This window comes from Polistes canadensis, unplaced genomic scaffold, assembly GCF_001313835.1.
Source record: "Polistes canadensis isolate GaletaPanama2010 unplaced genomic scaffold, ASM131383v1 scaffold_6, whole genome shotgun sequence".
Classification (NCBI taxonomy): Eukaryota; Metazoa; Arthropoda; class Insecta; order Hymenoptera; family Vespidae; genus Polistes; species Polistes canadensis.
In genome coordinates, this window is record NW_014569553.1 from 1,254,663 (window position 1) to 1,273,818 (window position 19,156).

The 19,156-nt window shown below is 37.9% G+C and overlaps 1 protein-coding gene across 2 annotated transcripts in view; it reads right to left on the reverse strand.

Moving 5' to 3' along the window:
* Positions 1–348: 348 nt before the first annotated feature.
* Positions 349–19,156, reverse strand: part of LOC106788925 (hemicentin-2-like) — a 104,664-nt gene continuing 85,856 nt past the window's right edge. For both annotated transcript variants that reach the window (XM_014752656.1, XM_014752646.1), the window contains exons 7-15: positions 10,378–10,529; positions 7,520–7,664; positions 7,101–7,231; positions 6,347–6,506; positions 5,212–5,505; positions 3,778–4,086; positions 3,184–3,510; positions 2,877–3,067; positions 349–2,645 (exon numbers count right to left, since the gene is read on the reverse strand). In XM_014752656.1, the coding sequence (XP_014608142.1) occupies positions 2,376–2,645; positions 2,877–3,067; positions 3,184–3,510; positions 3,778–4,086; positions 5,212–5,505; positions 6,347–6,506; positions 7,101–7,231; positions 7,520–7,664; positions 10,378–10,529 (1,979 nt within the window). In that variant the 3' untranslated portion in view covers positions 349–2,375. The remainder of the gene's footprint in view (positions 2,646–2,876; positions 3,068–3,183; positions 3,511–3,777; positions 4,087–5,211; positions 5,506–6,346; positions 6,507–7,100; positions 7,232–7,519; positions 7,665–10,377; positions 10,530–19,156) is intronic.

Consider the following 19,156-nt stretch of genomic DNA (forward strand, 5'->3'; position numbering starts at 1 on the left):
AAGCAAAATATCGTCCACTTTCGATTAACAACCAAACGATGCTCGTCTCCTTTAGTCTTTTTAAATCGTGAAAATTGGTGGAATTTTTATTAATCTTTCTTTTTTTCTACGTTAGGAGAACATAGGCGCGCAATCATCTCGTAATCGTATCATATCGTATCGTATCGATTTGCGCCGATGATAACAAAAATCGATAAATCGACGAAAGCTATACACTCGCACAGTTTTGCTCTTTTATACAAATTTGCAATCTACAGGAAGGAAGGAAGGAACCACGGCTGAAACACGGTTGTATTGTAATAAAACGCGATCGAAACGCGCTAGTGCCCCCCTTTTTTTTTCCTTTGCTTTTTTTTTTTTTTTTTTTGTTTTTCAAAACGCAGGAAATTTATTCGCAAGGGTTTACAAAGGGCATTTATTCTTATAACGATTAACGATACGTTCAGGTATAGTACAAGGGAGAGGCAACAGGAAATGACCTCCGATGATACATTAGATTTCCAACAAGATTTTCTTAAGCTTCGAAACAGGCAGTAATTTGTAGGACTATCGCAATTACGTACCACGAGTGAGACAGACTTAACTTAAGACTTAAAGGGTTACACCAATTTGCTTCTCTAGGGCGAACTAACATGAAAAGAACATTTTTTCACCCGAATTTCAAGTATTAACAATTTTTTTTTTTCTTTTTATATTACAACTAAATGCATTAATATGAATATCTTTACATATAAATTATTACAACGTATTAAAAAATGACAAAAATATAAATTGTTTTGTGAGAAGCTTTGTGAAAACCGTTCAACCGATTTCAATGAAATTTACACATCACATCTTCTTTATACTATTATTTAAAAAATAGAAATTTACTTTGATAAAACAATTTTCTTTTTATGGTAATTTTCCATAGAGCACCAAGGTGGTGTAATCCATTTAAGTAAATCGGCATTCATCTAAGAGTTTTAAAGATAAAGATTCATTTTCTTTTTCTTATTATAATTATTTTTTGTTCTTATTTTATTTTTTTCTCCTCTCTTTAAAAACAACGTTCATATTTGCGTCGTTAGTACGATTAATCGCAAAGGGAAAGAAATGTTATTTTCTTTTTTTCAAGACATTATTATACAGTTAGTTAACGTTACAATAAAATCCAGAATATTGTAGACCGAAAGAAACCAGGGGATTTACTTTTATAATTTTGCACGGTTCGTTCTCTTTCTTTTTTTTTTTTCTTTTCGCGAATGTGTTAACTCACTTTAAACTCGTTCTTCAAACGTTTTGTTCGGTTTTCCTGGTGGAAAAACCAAACGATATGTTTCTATCGCGTTTCCTCGCATTCGATCCCCCTTTTCCAACCCAGTCTACTTCTTTAACTTTGACCATTTTCACTCGCGTCGCGTTTGTTCTCAACGATTTTTTCACAATATCGCATTTAACAACGAGTGACCCTTTTTCTTTTTTTTTTTTCTAAGTATAAGTTATTCTGGTTGCACGATTGAATTTTTTCTTTTCTTTTTTTTTTAATTGCGTCTACGTATTCATTTTGTTTACTTACATCGACTAGACGAATTGTACAGTGTACCGTAATAAAAGTTGGATAAACTTTATGTACTATTGATTTGTATAAAATATCTTCCATGTTTTAAAGGTATGTACATTACGTAAATTACGCGACGCTCTGTGTATGTGTTTTAATTCTTCTTTCTTTTTTTTTCTTTTCGTATAATTATTATTCGAGTGTATTTATTATTTATTTTTTTCCCTTCTTTTTTCCATTTATGGGGCACGTGCGTGTGTCTGTATATATATACACTTTTCTTCATCGAACTGTACATATGTATATTTATATATGTACACACACACGCAGGCACATACTACTACACACACACGTATATATATATATATGTGTAGAACATTCATACGCTAAATTTCACCACGCGTTCGTTCATACATGCAATACTTGTTCTCTCTTTCTCTCTTTTCTTTTATCTCGAGTAACGTACACACATCTATCGACGCAGTTATCAGTTTCAAAGTCTTCCTTTAATATAAAAAGGGCACTTGATTCAAACATAGGTCATTAAAATGGTGATGTCATTTAAGAAGGGGTAGAAAATAAATTCCGTTTTAAAGTAAAAGGGTGGGGGGGAGGGGACTCGTATTTTGAACTCATACGACGTGCGTCACATCATGCACTTTTCCTTTCTCTCTCTCACTCAATCTCTCTCTCTCTCTCTCTCTTTCTCTCTCTTTCTCTCTCTTTCATTCTTTCTTTCGTATTTCTTTCGCAAGCGATAAGATAATCAACAATAAATTTTATTCTTTTCTAATATATCTCGGTGTAGTAGTTTCCCTACAGTGCATTAATTGCAACGTCACACCGAACTTTCTCTCTTGGCCATGACAATGGGCGTAGTTACGGTCGTTTCTTTTTGCGATTGGACGCAACATTGTGCAGGAGCTCTCGTTTCGATGTCCTTGGATAAAAGTGTGCATGTACTCGGACAGGTCCTACCGACTACCCCTAAACCTGAGTAGAGCATCGGTGGACTCATCGTCATCGATTGGACACTCTGAGTCGGCCAATGTTGTCTCGGTAAAGTGCATACCCCATCGTCGTACACGCTTCCGATAATTGGCTGGAACTGAAGAAGAATTTCAATATTGTATAATATATTTTAGTTTTGTTATTTAGTTTTCCTTTAATACGTTCCGTGCCACGTGTGTACCACCGATAGTACACGCAGTCACATTTATTTAATACGCTAGATATCAAATGGTCTGAACGACGAGTCAGACAAAAGTGGCTTGGCACGGAACGTGTCAAAGGGAAAGAACAACAACAAAAAGAAAGAAAGAAAGAAAATGTTGCTTACGCTTTTATGTTTGGTAGATAAATTTGAAAACTCGTGCAGGGGCATCCCATTGCGAATGGTGCAGTAACCAACGTAACTGGCGTGGCTCGTTAACGAAGTTAAGGTCGAGTGTTCCAAGAGACTTCTCGATGGGGAAGTTTCGATCGTCGATACCAATCGTCTTTTTCTTAAATATTCCGAGGGCTCGTCGCCTGACGAACAAAAATTGTCATGATTCGAACGAACATATTTGAATATTCGAAAATAAAAAAATAATATAATCTTCGTGTTCAATCTCAAATATATATATATATATATTTATACGAACCGGTGATTTGTTGCGGTATGATGTCCGGATTTTTCTCGTCGCTTTCGCTTAAATCACCGCTGGTATCCAATTTCCTGAACGGACTACCTGGATGTTTTTCATCGGCAAGAAGACTACTACCTTCGCGGAACCTCAATTCCCGTTGTATCGGCGCAGGTTTGCTTTGCTTCCCGTGCTCTTCCATTTGCGATTTACCACGTTCCTCGACATTCGTATGTTGGATCCTCAAAACGATCATAACTATTATCGCGACGATTACCAATGCCGTTACAACGCCTATCATGACGCTCAGCATCGGTGTTAATCTTACATTTTGACGTGGCCTTTCTGAAAAACCCAACAACGATTGATTTCGCGTCAATATTTCTTTTCCCTTTTTATTATCGAGGAGATGAGAAAAAAGGAAATAGGTAGAAACAAATTAACAGTTAATTTCAAAGTTATATACCTACAAATATATATATTTTAACAACGTTTGTTTTCCACCGTTTCTCGCAATTGATTCGCTAGCGTGTCGGGGAGCTCGGGAGGGTGCTGGTGGTGGTTGTTGAAAAAAAAGAAATGAGAAAAATCTAAAACAGAGCGTGCATTTACCTGACTCGGATGTTAATTGTTTTTCAGGTAGCCTCAACGTTCCCGCTTGCACGACCATCGCTTCGCTGCGCCCTTTATCGTTGTACGCGTAAATGCACGCCTGATAAAGAGCACCGGACTCGAGTTGAGCGACGCTGAAACGCGGCACCGTGGATGTTAAATTTGCACGCAATTCCTGGCTGTTGCTCTCCCTCACCTCGAGAAGAAAGGATTGCGGTAAGCCACCGTTGAAACCCTCGGTGCATCGCACCGAAAACGAGTTGGTCGATGTGTTAGAGGTGGTACAATTGTGCACCATATCCGGACGACCTGTCGTTGATAGATAAAGAGGGAAAGATTTAAACGTATAGTTACGGTAAATCAACTTAACTATTAATTTATTATTGCAAATTTTTTCGAATCCTTTGATTATATATATCTGTAAATATATATCTTTCCCCTATCCTTTTACTACCTGGATAAAGGAAGTGTTAAATAAAACACGTTCGACGATTCTTTAGGAAGGTGCAGAGCAATATCTTAGGTGGCTTAACGAGCCTGACAAAAGGAATGCAAATGCCCATTGTTCCTTTGGGTGCATACCTCTTTCGCGCTATTTTTCCAAGCTTACCTTTCGAAAATATAGCCCTGGTGTAAGGGTGGAAGGAAGGTTGTGGGAAGAAGGGGGGGGCAGCGGGGCAGGGGAAAGGTAGGATGTGTCGCGTGGCCGAGAAAAGGAAAATATTTCTCTTTTCTTGTCTTTTTTCCCTTGTTTTTCTTTCTCTCTCTTTCTTTCTCTCTCTTTTTTTTTCCTTTTTCTTTTTCTTTTTTCGAAAGAATATCCTCTCGACGCGGTACGGTGTGCGGGGCTTGCGGAGAGAAGAGAAGGAGGGTGCCCATAGTACGCCGGAAATGCGGTTGTTCCAGATAACAAAAACCGAGGATAGAGAGAGAAGAATACTTTCCTTCTACCCACGGTGAAAAATCGCGAGCGATGAATATTTTTTTTGTCGGCTAGAAGTGTACACAGACCAACGTTGCTTTTATCTTTTCTACCCACGAAGAAAATAATGATAGCGATTTTAAGTTTGATTTTCCAAGTTGCGCGTCGCGTATAGTAGTCCGACGGTAGTATTCGTTTGGATTTCGAGAAAATATCGATTTTAAATTCGACAGAATATTGTATACTAAAAATAAAAAAAAAAAGAAATAAAAATGAAATGCGCGAATTTATTCAATAATATAATGTAATACATATATAGGTATATATATAATATATTTTATATTAGAAAAGTTTGACTAGATAGGAAAATTTCGTACGACAAAAGAAAAAGTAACGGATATGACCTTTGTGTTCGATTTTCTCGGTTTCGAAACGCCAACGGCGATATTCGATATTCGATTATCGAGAGGTCTTTCGATTTTCGTGATCGTTCCTGCATAAGGATAACTCACCGGCGGGTATAATGTGATAGACGCAAGGCACTTGTTGATGCCCTATACGATTCGTAGCCCAACATAGCAACGTTCCGTAATCTAATTCCGTCATCGGTGTGTACGAAACGATCGAGGATGTGCCTGCTCTGGCGATATGGCCAGCGGCAACGTCGATACTCTCTGCAGAATTGTTGAACGTCCACCGGAACTGCACTTCCGTAGGATTTGCTTCCACTTGGCAGGATATGTTCGCCTTTTCTTGTTTAGCAACACCGTGAAATTTCGTTTGGTTCGGCTTGCAAGTTGGCGCGACTGTCAACAAAAATTTTAATCTCTCTAGAATTGTAATCTACGTATATGTGTATGTGATGTATATATATTTATATATATGTATGTATGTGTGTGTGTGTTTATCCGTTGATTTACTACAACTACATTTATTCGCTAAATGCAAATTAACGCGAGAAAGTAACGCGAATAGATTTAACCAAAATTATGTCCAAACGTGTACCATTAATAATTTAATAAGCAAAATTTATCGCAAAATTCCAATATCCTTGTCGACGCCGTCACATCCTTTAACGTGTACTGCTTTTATAGGAGGAGAGAGAACTTGATAATAATTCAAACCAAATAAGCGGACATGTTTGTTATAAATTTATAATGGATAGATAACGGGACTTATGTATAGATATATAATATATATATATAAATATTGGTTGGATTATCAAAGCATGGGATTTCATTTTCATATTTATAATCGATTGAGAGTCAAAAGATTAATGACGATCGAGAGTTCGCTTTACGAACAAATTCCCATCGCAATCGCTTTTATTTCACAGTGATATAACGTTATGTTACACATTGCACAGGGGGAATGAACATTTCGTTGAAATTATTTTCCACTGTTACTTTTACTTCTTTTTCGGTGTAAGGTAATAACAACGTACTACGAGTGTATAACGTAATTAGGTATTTGGTATAATGTCACCGATGCAACTATGGAACTGTGACACGCAACGTAACTCAGATGCGCAAAACCGAGGACATACAAATTCGCGACACTTGTCTGAACTCGTCGTATGTATTATCTACTCATGTATCATCTAGTTTGTTTGCGTGAATGGTGTGTTTGCGCAAATATAATACTCACACATGACGTTCAAATAGAAAGGTGAGCTCTCGCCGTCACCCTCGACGTTGTAACCAACGCAAGTGTAATTACCAGCACTCTTACGGTCGACTCCTTGGAGTACCAAACTTTGGTTACTGATTATGATACCTTGCATGGCGTTGTGATAAAGTGGTTTTCCCTTAACGAATTAATACACGATTTTAATTAATATATAAAATTAGAAAAGATAATAATTAAAATTTGAATTTCACGTTTATACGTATTTTTTAAATCTAATATTATCATCTTCCATAAGTAATACGCGTGTTATTTATTTCTTTATTTTTTCCTAAGTTGGTCATTTGCAAAAAAATAAAAAAGAATAAAAAAAAAGGACACGCTTCTACGTTGCGGTACAATTTATTAGAAAACTTGAACGCATCGTAAGTAGAATTGATTTTGCAATGCAGGAGACGGTGTAAGGATTTTCTTGCTTCTTCGAGAAAGTTGTTTGACTCGTGCGTACTTCGTTATAGTACTCAAGAACGGGAATCAATTTTGCAAAGTCTCTACTAGGTTATATTAAAATTTCGTTCGTGAATACTAAAGATATTTTTAGTTTTAAATTAAGTAAGACATATCTTTCATTTTTTTCTCTGTCTCTCTCTCTCTCTCTCTCTCTCTCTCTCTCTCTCTCTCTCTCTCTCTAACTTTTTCCATTCGGTGCAAACTTTTATTTATATTTTATTCTACTAAAACGAACATCACAAAATAAAAGTATAAATTTTGTTACCTGATGACGCCACTCAACTTTGGTAACCGGCGGCTCGGCTTGTATCAAACAATCAAAGTAAACGTCCGTGCCTTCTCGAATCGTGCTAGGATTCAATGATGTACCCAATTGTATTTTCGTTTCCGGTGTATCTGTAAATACCGATTGATCGAATTTGAAATCCTCGAGTAACGTTGTGTGACCCCAAAAAAATAAAGGGAAATAAAGAATAGAATAAGGATTATTACTCTGTTACTTTTCGATCAAAAAGGAAAAGCAAAAGGAAAAGGAAAAGGAAAAGGAAAGAAAAAAAATAGGAAAAGAAAGGAAAGATAAAAGAGAAAATATTCGCGAGTGATTTCGTTCGCGTTTGTCAATAACGATGAACATCCCTTTCAACGTCCCACAGGGTAGATAAAATAGGTCGTTAATACTCTTACATTGTATCTCTAGTATCCAGTCGTCTTCTATCGGTGCTTTTCCTATGATCGAATTTTCAGCTCGGCATGACAAGTGTCTACCGGCATCTGCTTTGGTTGCCATAAAAGATAAGACGCTGGTGGTCGTGTTCCCATCGCTCGAAGTCTGTAACAACGTCAACCACAACTTTTATTCATCTTTATTCTTCTTCTTCTTCTTCTTCTTCTTTTTATTCTTCTTCTCTTTTCCTACTTCTTTCTTTTCTTTTATTTGTTCTATCTTCTCTTTCATATTTTATTTACATTTTATTATCTTATATTTGTTCCATTTCCTTCCCCTCCAATCTGTTATCAACCCCTCTTAACCTTTTAGCTAACATTCTTCCGTCATATGAATTATACATATATCAAAAGCTTATCTGTCATCGAAACGTAGGGACTAGGGGGGGGGGTAGAATATTCGAACTGGAGTCAAAATCTTTTCGATCGATTTGTACGTATTTTTTTTCTTCTCTTATTATCGATGAGAAAAAGAGAGAGAAAAAAAAGAGAGAGAGAGAGAGAGAGAGTGGGGAAGGTGTGGAGGGTGRGGGGGGGGGGGAGGAAAGATGAAGAAGAAAAGACGCTGAATCTTTTTCAGCCAATTTCATTGTGGCGGAAGTGCATTTTTCCGCTTCGATCGTCGCGTCTCAGCCGAATCGATAGCAAGCTGCTCCCGATAACACGAAGAAGGACTACGTCGCTTCAAGACTACGTGGCAAGGACGCGAAAGGGATTACGTGTGATGGATGGAAGGAAGTCGTTTCAAAAGCGCTTATTTTTTTTTCTTTTTTTTTTTCTTCTTTTTCTCCTACCGGCGTATATATCTATCCTCGACGAATTTTTGATCGACCTAAACTACGACTACCATGTTACTACTACTACTACTATTACTATCACCTATCTGCTCATTTCTGCATCTTCTTATTTCGAACTTCTTCCTTTTCACGTGACGTCGCGAGATCATCCCGGAAGGGAAGAGAAGTTTTTTTTCTTTTTTTTTTTTTTTCTTTCCGATCAGCAGCAGGGAAGATGCATATTCTTCTTCTTTTCCTTTTCTTTCTTTTCTTTTCTTTTTTTTTCTTTCGTTTTCCATTTCTTCCACCCCCTCTCTTTCTCTCTCTCTCTCGCCATCGGTTAATCCGACAAGACGATATAAATATTTGAGATGTCGTATGGGGAAACAGACAGAGAGAAAGAGAGAGAGAGAGAGAGAGAGAGAGAGAGAGTGAGAGAGAGGAAAAAAAGGAAAAAAAGATGTTACTAAGTTTTACTCGAATCGGGAATTACTTAAAAGGAAATATTGTTTCAGACTTGATACACTTTGTGGCGTAACAGTTTGTTTAGTTACTTATATAAGAAACTTAAACAAAAGGGGGATAGATAGATAGATATATATATATATGTGTGTATGTATAGAGTAATGGACCGTCCGATGGAGCGTGATAAGTGGTGATGCGAAATGGCCGAGAGGAAATATCGGTGGCAAACTATAATCTATAGGTAGAGTGAACGTAGGGATAAAAGGAAGGATAAGAGACTCATTTTTTTCTTTTTCGTTTCTTTTTACTTTGTACAACGTGCTAAGTTAAATACCGAGTATTTTATCGTACTTTTCTATTTTGTCTTTTCTTCTCCTTTCTGTGACATAACTCGACGATGTCGAATAAAAATTTCCGATCGTTTCTCTCGGTACGTAGAAAAGAAATAAGATATTTATATTTATTAACGACATATTTAAATGAATTCTTATCAAACGTAATTTTTGTAATATTTAAAGATAACGAGATCACGATTGCACTTGAAATCGCGACTAATCATTCGTAAACATGGAGTAATTCGCGGCGCGGTGGCGGCGGCGTATCAATTAATTAAAAGCAACACCGGCAAGCCGACTGTCACGCATCAATTTAGCTTAATTACGTGCTCACTAGTATGGTAGGTAGGTAGGTAGGTAGGTAGGTAGGTAGGAAGGTATCCATGGGGTTGGTTGGTTGGTTGGTTGGTGGCCCGTCCGCACGCGCACGAGCTAGCAAGCTAGCAGCAGCTAGTTGTTGCAAAGTTGAAGGGAGAAGGAACAACGTGAACGATGCGATGCAGTGCGCTTCACCGCGTCCTGCCCTGCCCTACCCTGCCCTGCCCTGCCACGGTGCGGTGCAGTTCGGTGCGGTGCAGTGCGGTGCAGTACGGTGTTATCGCGTCAGTGGCTTACTTTGATTTAAATTACCTCGGGCTCTTAACGACGCTTTTACCGGCGGCTTAAGCCACGGCACGAGCTCATGATAACGATATCTCACACGCCATTTCGACGAATACACGCTAAGCTAATGCGCGCGCGAGCTACCTTCGTTGGTATACGCAAACGTAAGTTGTTTCCCGTTTGACGGTTCGTGTGTAACAGGCGTGCATTAGACGCGTACTCGAGGTTGTTGCTGCGAATGAGAAACCAACAAAGAAAAGGGAACGAGGAGTGACAAAATTACAAATTATCTGGGAATCTCTTTTATACCCGGCCGATCCCGTAGAAATCCGATTTTGAAAAACGTTTTCTTAAACCACCCCTCCACCCACAAAACAACGCTCGATAGACCGTCTCTCTCTTTTTCTCCGACTCTTACACTCCCACCTCCCCCCCCCCATGTCAGTCATCTTATAACAAATTTCTTTCTCTCTTTTTCCTTTTTACCCCATCCCCCCTGCTCCCCCCCTTTCCCATCGTTCTCGTCTCCTTCCGTTCTAAAACTATTTCGTCGATTTGAAAGTTTTCGTGGTTGGATTCTACGTATCGTAGTAGGAAGAAAACGTTATATTCCTTTCACACACGGTTTCCGTTTCCTTACCGTTTCCTCGGAATCCACTAAACGTTGACCGTTTCTCCACCAGGTCATAGTCGCCGGTGGTCGCGAACCGGAAGTCCTGCAGACGAGCTCGTACCTTTTGCCGGCCGATAACGGCTGGTTGGCGTCCTTTATTTTTACTTCCAAAGGACTGACTGAAACATTTTTCAATATATCATTTCTTTTAACAATATTTTTTGTTTTTTCTTTTTTCTCTAAAAAACAAAAAAATAGTATCCTTTCGTGTTATTTCGACTTTAAAATCTAGCACAAGAGGCAGCGTGTATTTATACATTTTAATACATTTAATCGAGAACGCGAGGTGGAACTTTATAAATCTTTTTTTTCTTTTCTTTTTTTTTTCTTTTTCCTTTTTTCTACACCTCCCCCACGGCAACTTCTCCTTGCTAGTCGAGATGTGGTAATAAATTTCTATAATTGCGATGTAAAGATAAATCCTATCTCTCGCGTATATACCGTAGGAACATGTAATTAAAACATTTTATATGATACCTTAACGTGATAAAATATTATATATATATATATATATTTTTTTTTTTTATAAGAAAATGATATTCCAGTGTAAACACGATCGTTTGTATTTCGTAATAAAACGGGATTGATGGAATATGCTGTTTGATAAGCATTGATATTAAAATTCTTGATATGTTAATGTATTTGAATTAACCCCTTGCAATCGAAGCTTTTTTCTCTTGCGCGAACCAGCAACTCGAGACGATTTCGATCTAAATTAGGGAAACATTTTACAAGTACTTTAAAATCATTTATTAACAAACAAACGTATACAGATAATACAATTTCACCAATTTATTTATTTTTATATCGAAAACAATAAAATTTGATAAAAATTGCACACTGTAATTAGTTTTCGTGTGATATTTTGTTCCTCGAGTTGACAGTTCAAATCAAGCAATTTCAACAAGCGAATGCGCAAGCGCGGACGCAAACGCATGCGCACAAGCGAAATGCGCAGGAGCAGGCGCAGATGCATGCGCACCAGCGAAATACGCACGCATTCTTCCCACTCTGCTGGGCCCGTTGCACAAACGCGCTTTCTATTTTTTGGCTGGACGCATTTTAGGCAACAGAGAACCGTCGAAGAACCCCATATATTTCCCCATACAATTGAATTAAGCCTATAAGCTTGCCGAAGACGGCAAAGCAGGCGAGAGGTGAGACACGTATCCAACCAAAGGTTGGACACCATTCGTTATTGTATTTGATATAACATCCAAGGTTTTTCTTTCTTTTCCCTGCCGAGCCACAATAAAATATTTATTATTTTAATTTAATCTTTATCTTTCTTATCATTAGTTTATTAGAATCACCATAGAACTTAATGTTGGAGGAATCTGTGTATATACATATACTTTAAAATTATAATTATTATTAATCAATATTAAAATGATAGAATTAAATTAATTATTATTTGTATTTATTAATTGTAAAAAATAGTCGTTTGATCGGTTAAGATCTGAATAAGTATACTTAAGAGGAAAAAGTAGTATATATACTTTCATATAAAAATTACCGATCAGATTTACACGCGAATATTTATAATTTATCATTAACGCGTAATTCGTATTAGATATTAATAATTGTTAAATTAATTACGAGTATTGTTAAGCGTAGTATTGAAAGAAAAAATAAAAAAGAGAACAAAAAACCAAAAACAAGGTAAATAATGAACGAATCACGTTATTTTTACAGATGAAAATAATTATAACAAATTATAAGTGAAGCAATTAACTTACGGATATCTTGGTTTTGTCTCGTATTTTTCGAGAGAATCGTTCCCCGTAGGATAATCAATCCTTTCTCTTTCTCTCTCTCTCTCTCTCTCTCCCTCTCCCGTTTTTTCTTTCACATTGTTCTCTCTTTCTAACTTCTCTCTTCGCGATAGCACCGTGTAACCGAGAGAACGGTGCTATACTGCGACAAATTGACGTTGATAAATTCTCTTTGTTATAAAGCTATACATCATTGGTGTGCTATTGCGTCGTAGCTGCGAAGGCTACGAACGAGAATCGAGTTATTCGGAAAATTGTCCACCATCTTTGCTCGAGTTCTCTTTGCCTGTTGGAACGTTCACCTTTATTTCTTCTCTCCTTCTATCATCCTTTTTATATATCTATATACACGTAACTGTCCGGTTGCCTGTCCATCTTCCTTTTCCCTTCTAACAATCTTGAAATTCTTTGCACGATAAAAGAGGAAATTTTTGTCAGTGGAATGGACGAGAAAGAACCGTTCGTTCACTGGCATTTATATAGTTTAGCATGTTCTTTGTACATAAATACATACATACATACATATCATACATATGTAACTGATAAACAGATACAAATACGTATTCCATCGGTATATTTCCTTTCTTTTTATTATACATCCATTTGACTCGAAACATTCATACAAAATTAAGATCGAAGGTGCATATAAGTATTCCCATTCGACATTCGCCATTTTGACTTCGCTTTGAATGGCCTTTGACGGCACTTCGACGTCCCTTTGACTGCCCTTTGACAGCCCTTTGATTGCCCACTGACAGCTCTTTGATGGCCGCGCGTAGTTCGAACACGATCAGGTCGAATCGGGATTTTGAACATTTCCTTCGAAAATATGGGAAACGGTTATACGAGAAAGAGAGAGAGAGAGAGAGAGAGAGAGAGACGCGCTTAGAATATTTCTCTTTAATGTTGAATGGGAAGAAATATCTATTATGTAACGTCCGAACGAGCTTGATTAAAAAAATCGGTTTCGAAAGTTAACGTATAGGTGTATGTATAAATGTACGATTGATGATGAATAATGAATGATTCCAATGATTAATCTCAACGTTACCATCAGATTTTTCAACTGCATTTTCTTCTTTTTTTTTTCTTTTTTTTTTTTTTTTCTTTGAATAAACCATTGGAAAGCTGTAGAACGTATATCGAAATTAAAAAAAAAAAAAAAGAAGAAAAAAAGAACACGTATTTCTCGTCGAAAAGCAAAACCACGATGTTACTCGATGAGAAAGATAACGAAAAGAGACCGAACCAGAAGAGAAATAGAAAAATAGGAGAAAGAGAGAACGAGAGATAGAAAGAAATGTGTTAAAATAAACCAAGTATATAATAATGTAGGTTGTAGATACATTTTTAGAAGGAACGAGATTGAGTCTCATGGGTGTCGAACATTCTACGGTAGTTCCATTTGTGTAGCAGGCAACAGCAGCAGCAGCAGCAGAAGCAGCAGTCTCTAGGACGTGACACCTACGAGAATAAGAGATAAGTTCTTGGGGAAGAAGAAGACAAGGGAAAATTGGATGGGAAGTGTCATTTTCGATGAAGGTAGGAGAAGGAAAGCGTGAAGCGTAACCGAAAGAAAAATAACGAAAGGAAATGATGAAAGGACCGGAAAAAAGACTATATATATATATATATATATATATAGAAAAAGGGAATAAGGAGTCAGAAAAAGGTGTGAGATAGTAATGGAAGTTGGTGAGGGGTTGGGTGGGTGGTTAGGCTGCTGCATGTCGTGTACAACGAACGAACGAACGAACGAACGAACGAACGACGACGACGACAACGGGGACGGGGTTGGGGTTTGGGTTGGGGGGAAAGGGGGAATACGTCGTAGTAGGGATCGGCTTAGGAAATCTATGCATGGCTAATGGTTATCGATTTTCAAGTGTACGTCGCATCGGTGCTGCCGACAGAACGGCTCGACGATAAACAAGCGCGGTTCGCGTCGCGTATAACGAGGCCGTTCATTAATCCGCGATTTCGGCTAGCGTGGGATTTGTCACGCGTATTATACAAACACCCGGTGTGGTACGTATCCCGTTTTAGAGTGTGGTTTGCAGGTGAACGTGAACGTGTATGTGTGTGTGTGTGTGTGTGTGTGTTAGAGATTGGTCTCGGTACAGATTGGGTAAAGGTACGAGAAGACTGTGTACATGTATATGTGTGCGTGCGTGTGCGAAGGGGGGAAATGCTTGTGAGGTGCAAGGGCGGGAGAAAGGGGGGAGGGGGTAGAGAATATGCGGGAAACCTTGTTCCGAAGCACTTGTTCTACCTCGTACGTGCCTCTGCAGCGTGCTTAAAATTTAGGACAGCCTACCACTGTATCGTGTATGAGCCCTGTAAAAGTGGTAAAAACCTTTTGTTCGAGATTAGGCCCTATTGCTTACGGAAGGTCTCTCCCTCTCTCTCTCTCTCTCTCTCTCTCTTGCTCTTTTTTGCTCTCTTTATGCGAAAGCAAATTTTGCTGATATGCCAGACCTGATTTTTTTTTTCGCGAGAGTGCTCGTAGAGAAAAAAAAATATGTGAAAGCTTAGTACAAGTGATTAAGTAAAGGTTACACGAAACGTTATTTTCCGAAATTGCCTATCTAACGTGATGCTCGACGTTATAACGATCTTATGTTGGATATAAATAGAAATTTGTAAGGTCCAAGGATATTTGCTTGTACTCACGGGATATGGGGGTTGGGAGGGTGGATACGTATTTTATGGCTGGAATTGGGCACAAATGTGCGAAAGATTATTTTGGATGCGGCGTTGGGTTGGTTGTTTAGATCGATACGGAACCAGGAATGTTATCGTCCCTTGTGGAAACTCTCTCTCTCTCTCTCTCTCTCTCTCTCTCTCTCTCTCTCTTTCTCTTTCTCTCTGGCAGATAAGCAGGCGTGTACGGTTACGCGAGTAATTCTCTACGCTGTTCGAATTACCGTGGAAACGTTGGATAATCTGTAACTACGAGTTAAATCGTGCTTTCACGCTTTATGAGAATCGCGTCCATCTTTCCCTTTACCTACCTACCTACCTACCCTACCCTACCCTACCCTACCCTACCTACCACCAATCTATACCTCTCTTGCTCTCTCCGTATAGATTCGTTTGTAATCTAATCGTTAAACCGTGTTGGAAGGACTTCTCTCAGTAGTTTGTCGTCTAACGAGTAGGTCGAACGTATGTTATTTCCAAACAATTGATTATCCTTACAAAGGGTTTTCAGATACTCCAATATCTTTCCTCGTACATGTACAAGTTAAGTATGGGTATTTAACTAACTTACCAAATAATATCTCGTGTTCAATTTCGATTTGACGTTTCTGGATAGATATATACATATATGTTATCTCTTTCATCTATTTCTCTTTCTCTCTTCTTCATACACGTTCGACACCCTTTATCGAGAAATTAATCTCGTCGCCGAGCTGAATCGTACCGTACCGTACCGTACCGTACCGTACCGTACGCAGTATAGTGCATTCATTTTCATTGATTTATCGACGCTTTTGTTGACTCTAAATTAGGATGAGTGCCTTCGGTATTTGGTACAGATAGAACCAAGTGGAATTAGCGGATAGAATTTCACCGCGACATTTGTAATTCGGTAACTATCCCAGCGACTCATCGAGTCACTCGCTTTGTTTCGTTGGAAACGTTCGTTTAATACGCAATTATCTTGACTATTTCGAACTGTGTATCGTATTTAATGGTTTGACAAAAAGCTCAAAACTACGATAGTAATATAGCCGTTTGAATCACAATTCAAAGGGTAATTATTGTCCCCTGTAGAATAACGTAAGTAAATTCGAAAATAATTGTTTATGATACTATATCATATATATATATATATATAAATATGAATTTGGAATGGACGGTATCCGTTTATAAGACCGCTAAGTATACTTTTGAAACGATAGAGGAAGCTTTATCCTCGTCGATATCATAGTGCAGTGTTGCACGCAGCGTGATCCCGTGAGGTCCATTTAGTCTCGTTTCAATGTTCCATAGAGTGTGTAGAGGTGTATTCTACCTAGAAATGTACTACTCTTCTTCTATGTATATACCTAGAGATATACTAGCATATGGTATACGTTTGCTTCGCTCGAGTGCACGACTCTACCATGAAAAGGTTTTTCTATGGAGAAAAAAAAGGGTTTTCCATCGTTTTCTTTTTTTTAACTGTACGTCGATCCTCCTTGGAATCTTCTTTTTATCTGTCCCGTCTTCTTCTTCTTCTTCTTGGTAGTCATCTTCTTGGTAGACGCGTTCGCACAATCATCTCTTAGTAGTCGTCCTTACCGCCTAAGGCTAAGCTTTCGCCAGTTTCTGTTCCTACGTCCGTTCTCACACACCGGCAACAGTTTTCGTCGCTTAGAAATTCAGGCCAGTCTTGACAGAGAGGTAGAACGAGAGAAGGGAAACGTCTATTCAACGATGCCGGATATCCATTCAAAAAAAAAAAAAAAAGAAAAAGAAAGAAAAAAGAGAATAGGAAAAAGAGAAAAAAAAACGAAGGAGAAAGAGCAAGTTGGAAAGATGGTGGTTGTACGTTTTTAAAAAGGACGCCATGGATCAACGCCGACCAAGAAATATTCTCAATGTTCGTTCGTTCGTTCGTTTTTTCGTTTTTTCGTTCTCTTGCTTCACTTCGCTTCACTTTTTTTTCTTTTCTATTCTTCTCTTCTCTTCTCTTCCCACCACCAACTACCTCTTCTTTGCATCGGACTTTTTCTCGAAGGAATACGAGAGTAGTTGCAATATTTATTACCACCTGGCGCCGGTTACCACTGACACGCGTCAGCTTTACCGCGACTCGACTGTTGTGACTATTTGTCGACCACCATACGTTATATACAACCAGTGTTCGTTTCGTTTCCTTGATAAACGTATACTTTTGCAACTATTCTATATCCCCTTACAATTATTAATATAATATTATTTAATTTATTCTTATTAATCGTTAATCTCCTAATCGAATTCTTCATTTTATTTATATTATTCTTTTCAAAGATGTATTTTTCATTCATCGTTAGATATATTTTTTTTCCTTTTCAAATACCACCGTACGCTCTTTCAGCTTAAACATGGGGGAACATTTAACTTTTGACTTTTAACTTTTTCCCCACTCTTTCTCTCTCTCTATCTCTTTTTTTTTTTTTTAACGTCCTTAATCCTTTCATCCTAGTACGCTCGTAATAAAGTGTAATCTCTGCGAATGGAAAGCGTCGCTTGAAATTATACTCGTGGCAAGCCAATGTTACGGAATATTCAAATTTATTTGTATTAGTATACACACCGGTATTCGTACAATATCGTAATACTTTTTGGGCACGTACGTACGTACATACATGTAACATACATTTTTTCCTACGTTAACTTATGTTAGACTTGTTGAGCATGTGTGTATGCATATATTTATATACGTTCATCGTACGTGGGTTTACATTTTTTGGACACACACACACACACACACATATATATTCGTTGGTTGGCAACGAGTGGAATAAATTTCAACCGAATGGCAATATCCTTAAAGTCGTCCATATTAAAAGATCTTTCCCTATTCTTGAGAATATATAGGATTCTCTGGTGGTTTGAAAGTTATTAATCGACGGAATTGATTAAACCGTTGGCCTAGGTCGGTACTCTTAAAAAGGAGTAAAGAGGCGAAAGCAATTTCGACATCTTACTTCCTTCATATAATGAATTACGATTGAAACCGTTTGATTGTTTCAGAGAAGAGAAGAGTAGATAAGAGATTTTTCATCCTTTAAATTTCGTACATTACGTAAAGAGGAGAGCTTTTTGGAGTTTGCATAAACATACGTAAACGATTAGATTAAATTAGGAAAAAAACGGGACATGAAATTAGTTTCTCGCGTAAATCAAATAGAATATTTACAAAAAGTATCGAGTGTAATAATTCGATCGATTTTTTAAGAGTATTCCCTTTTGAGGGGTGGAGGGGAGGGGAGGGGGGGTTGGGTGGAAAGACGTGTTACATTATCTTGGTGGTTTTTCATTTGATATCATAATTGTCTTTTACTTTTCTTTTTTTATTTTTCTATAATAATTGTTCCCCTCTCCCTCTCTCTTTGTCTCTCTCTCTCTCTCTCTCTCTCTCTCTTTTCATTATTTTATATTTCCCTGGAGAGAAAAAGGACTCGCGAGAGAGAAAAATATAATACGTCCGATATAAATAATATAATATAACGAGTCGAAAGAAAATTGAGTTGTATTTGGTCGAATTGTGATATATATATATATTAGGTATATCACTCATAACTCGATTAATCCTCATGCGTGCACACGTCGTACATATAATCCAGCAATGATATGATATCGTAGCAGAAACTCGAGCAAAGTAAATTGTTTCGTCGTCCCATTGGATAACTTGGTTGGCACAGAGAGAAAGGAAGTGAGAGAGAGAGAGAGAGAGAGAGAGAAAGCAATGGCGTTAAATCTTGGTGGTATTATACTGTGCACACAAACACCTCGAAGCAACACGACGCAGTGTAAGGAAAGAGGTGACAGATTGCGAGTTGGAATCATTAATTCTTAACACTGGCAAAGGTACGACACCTAAACCCAAGTTTCTCTTATGCTTTTAAGGAAAACGAGGAGGTGAAAGACGACTATAGCAAAGACGTTCGATCGAGAATGTAGAAAATTTGACAGTGAACCCCCTGAAGGAAGGAGGGAGAGAAGGGAAGGGAAGGGAAGGGAAGGAAGGATATACCTTAAGAGATTCAACGGATTGAATTGCAAAGCGAATGAAAATCAAACTTTGCGGATAAGGATCCTTTCGATGTAGCGGCCTACGTCGTTTTGCCATTCCGACGTTCCGTCGTTCTGGGTATATATATTCGTGGAAGCGTATAAACCTTGCATTTGCATACCTATGCATACGCATCGTATAGGCATGCATGGCATATAGGCATATCTATACATGCATATTATGTAATACGTTTTGTTACGTA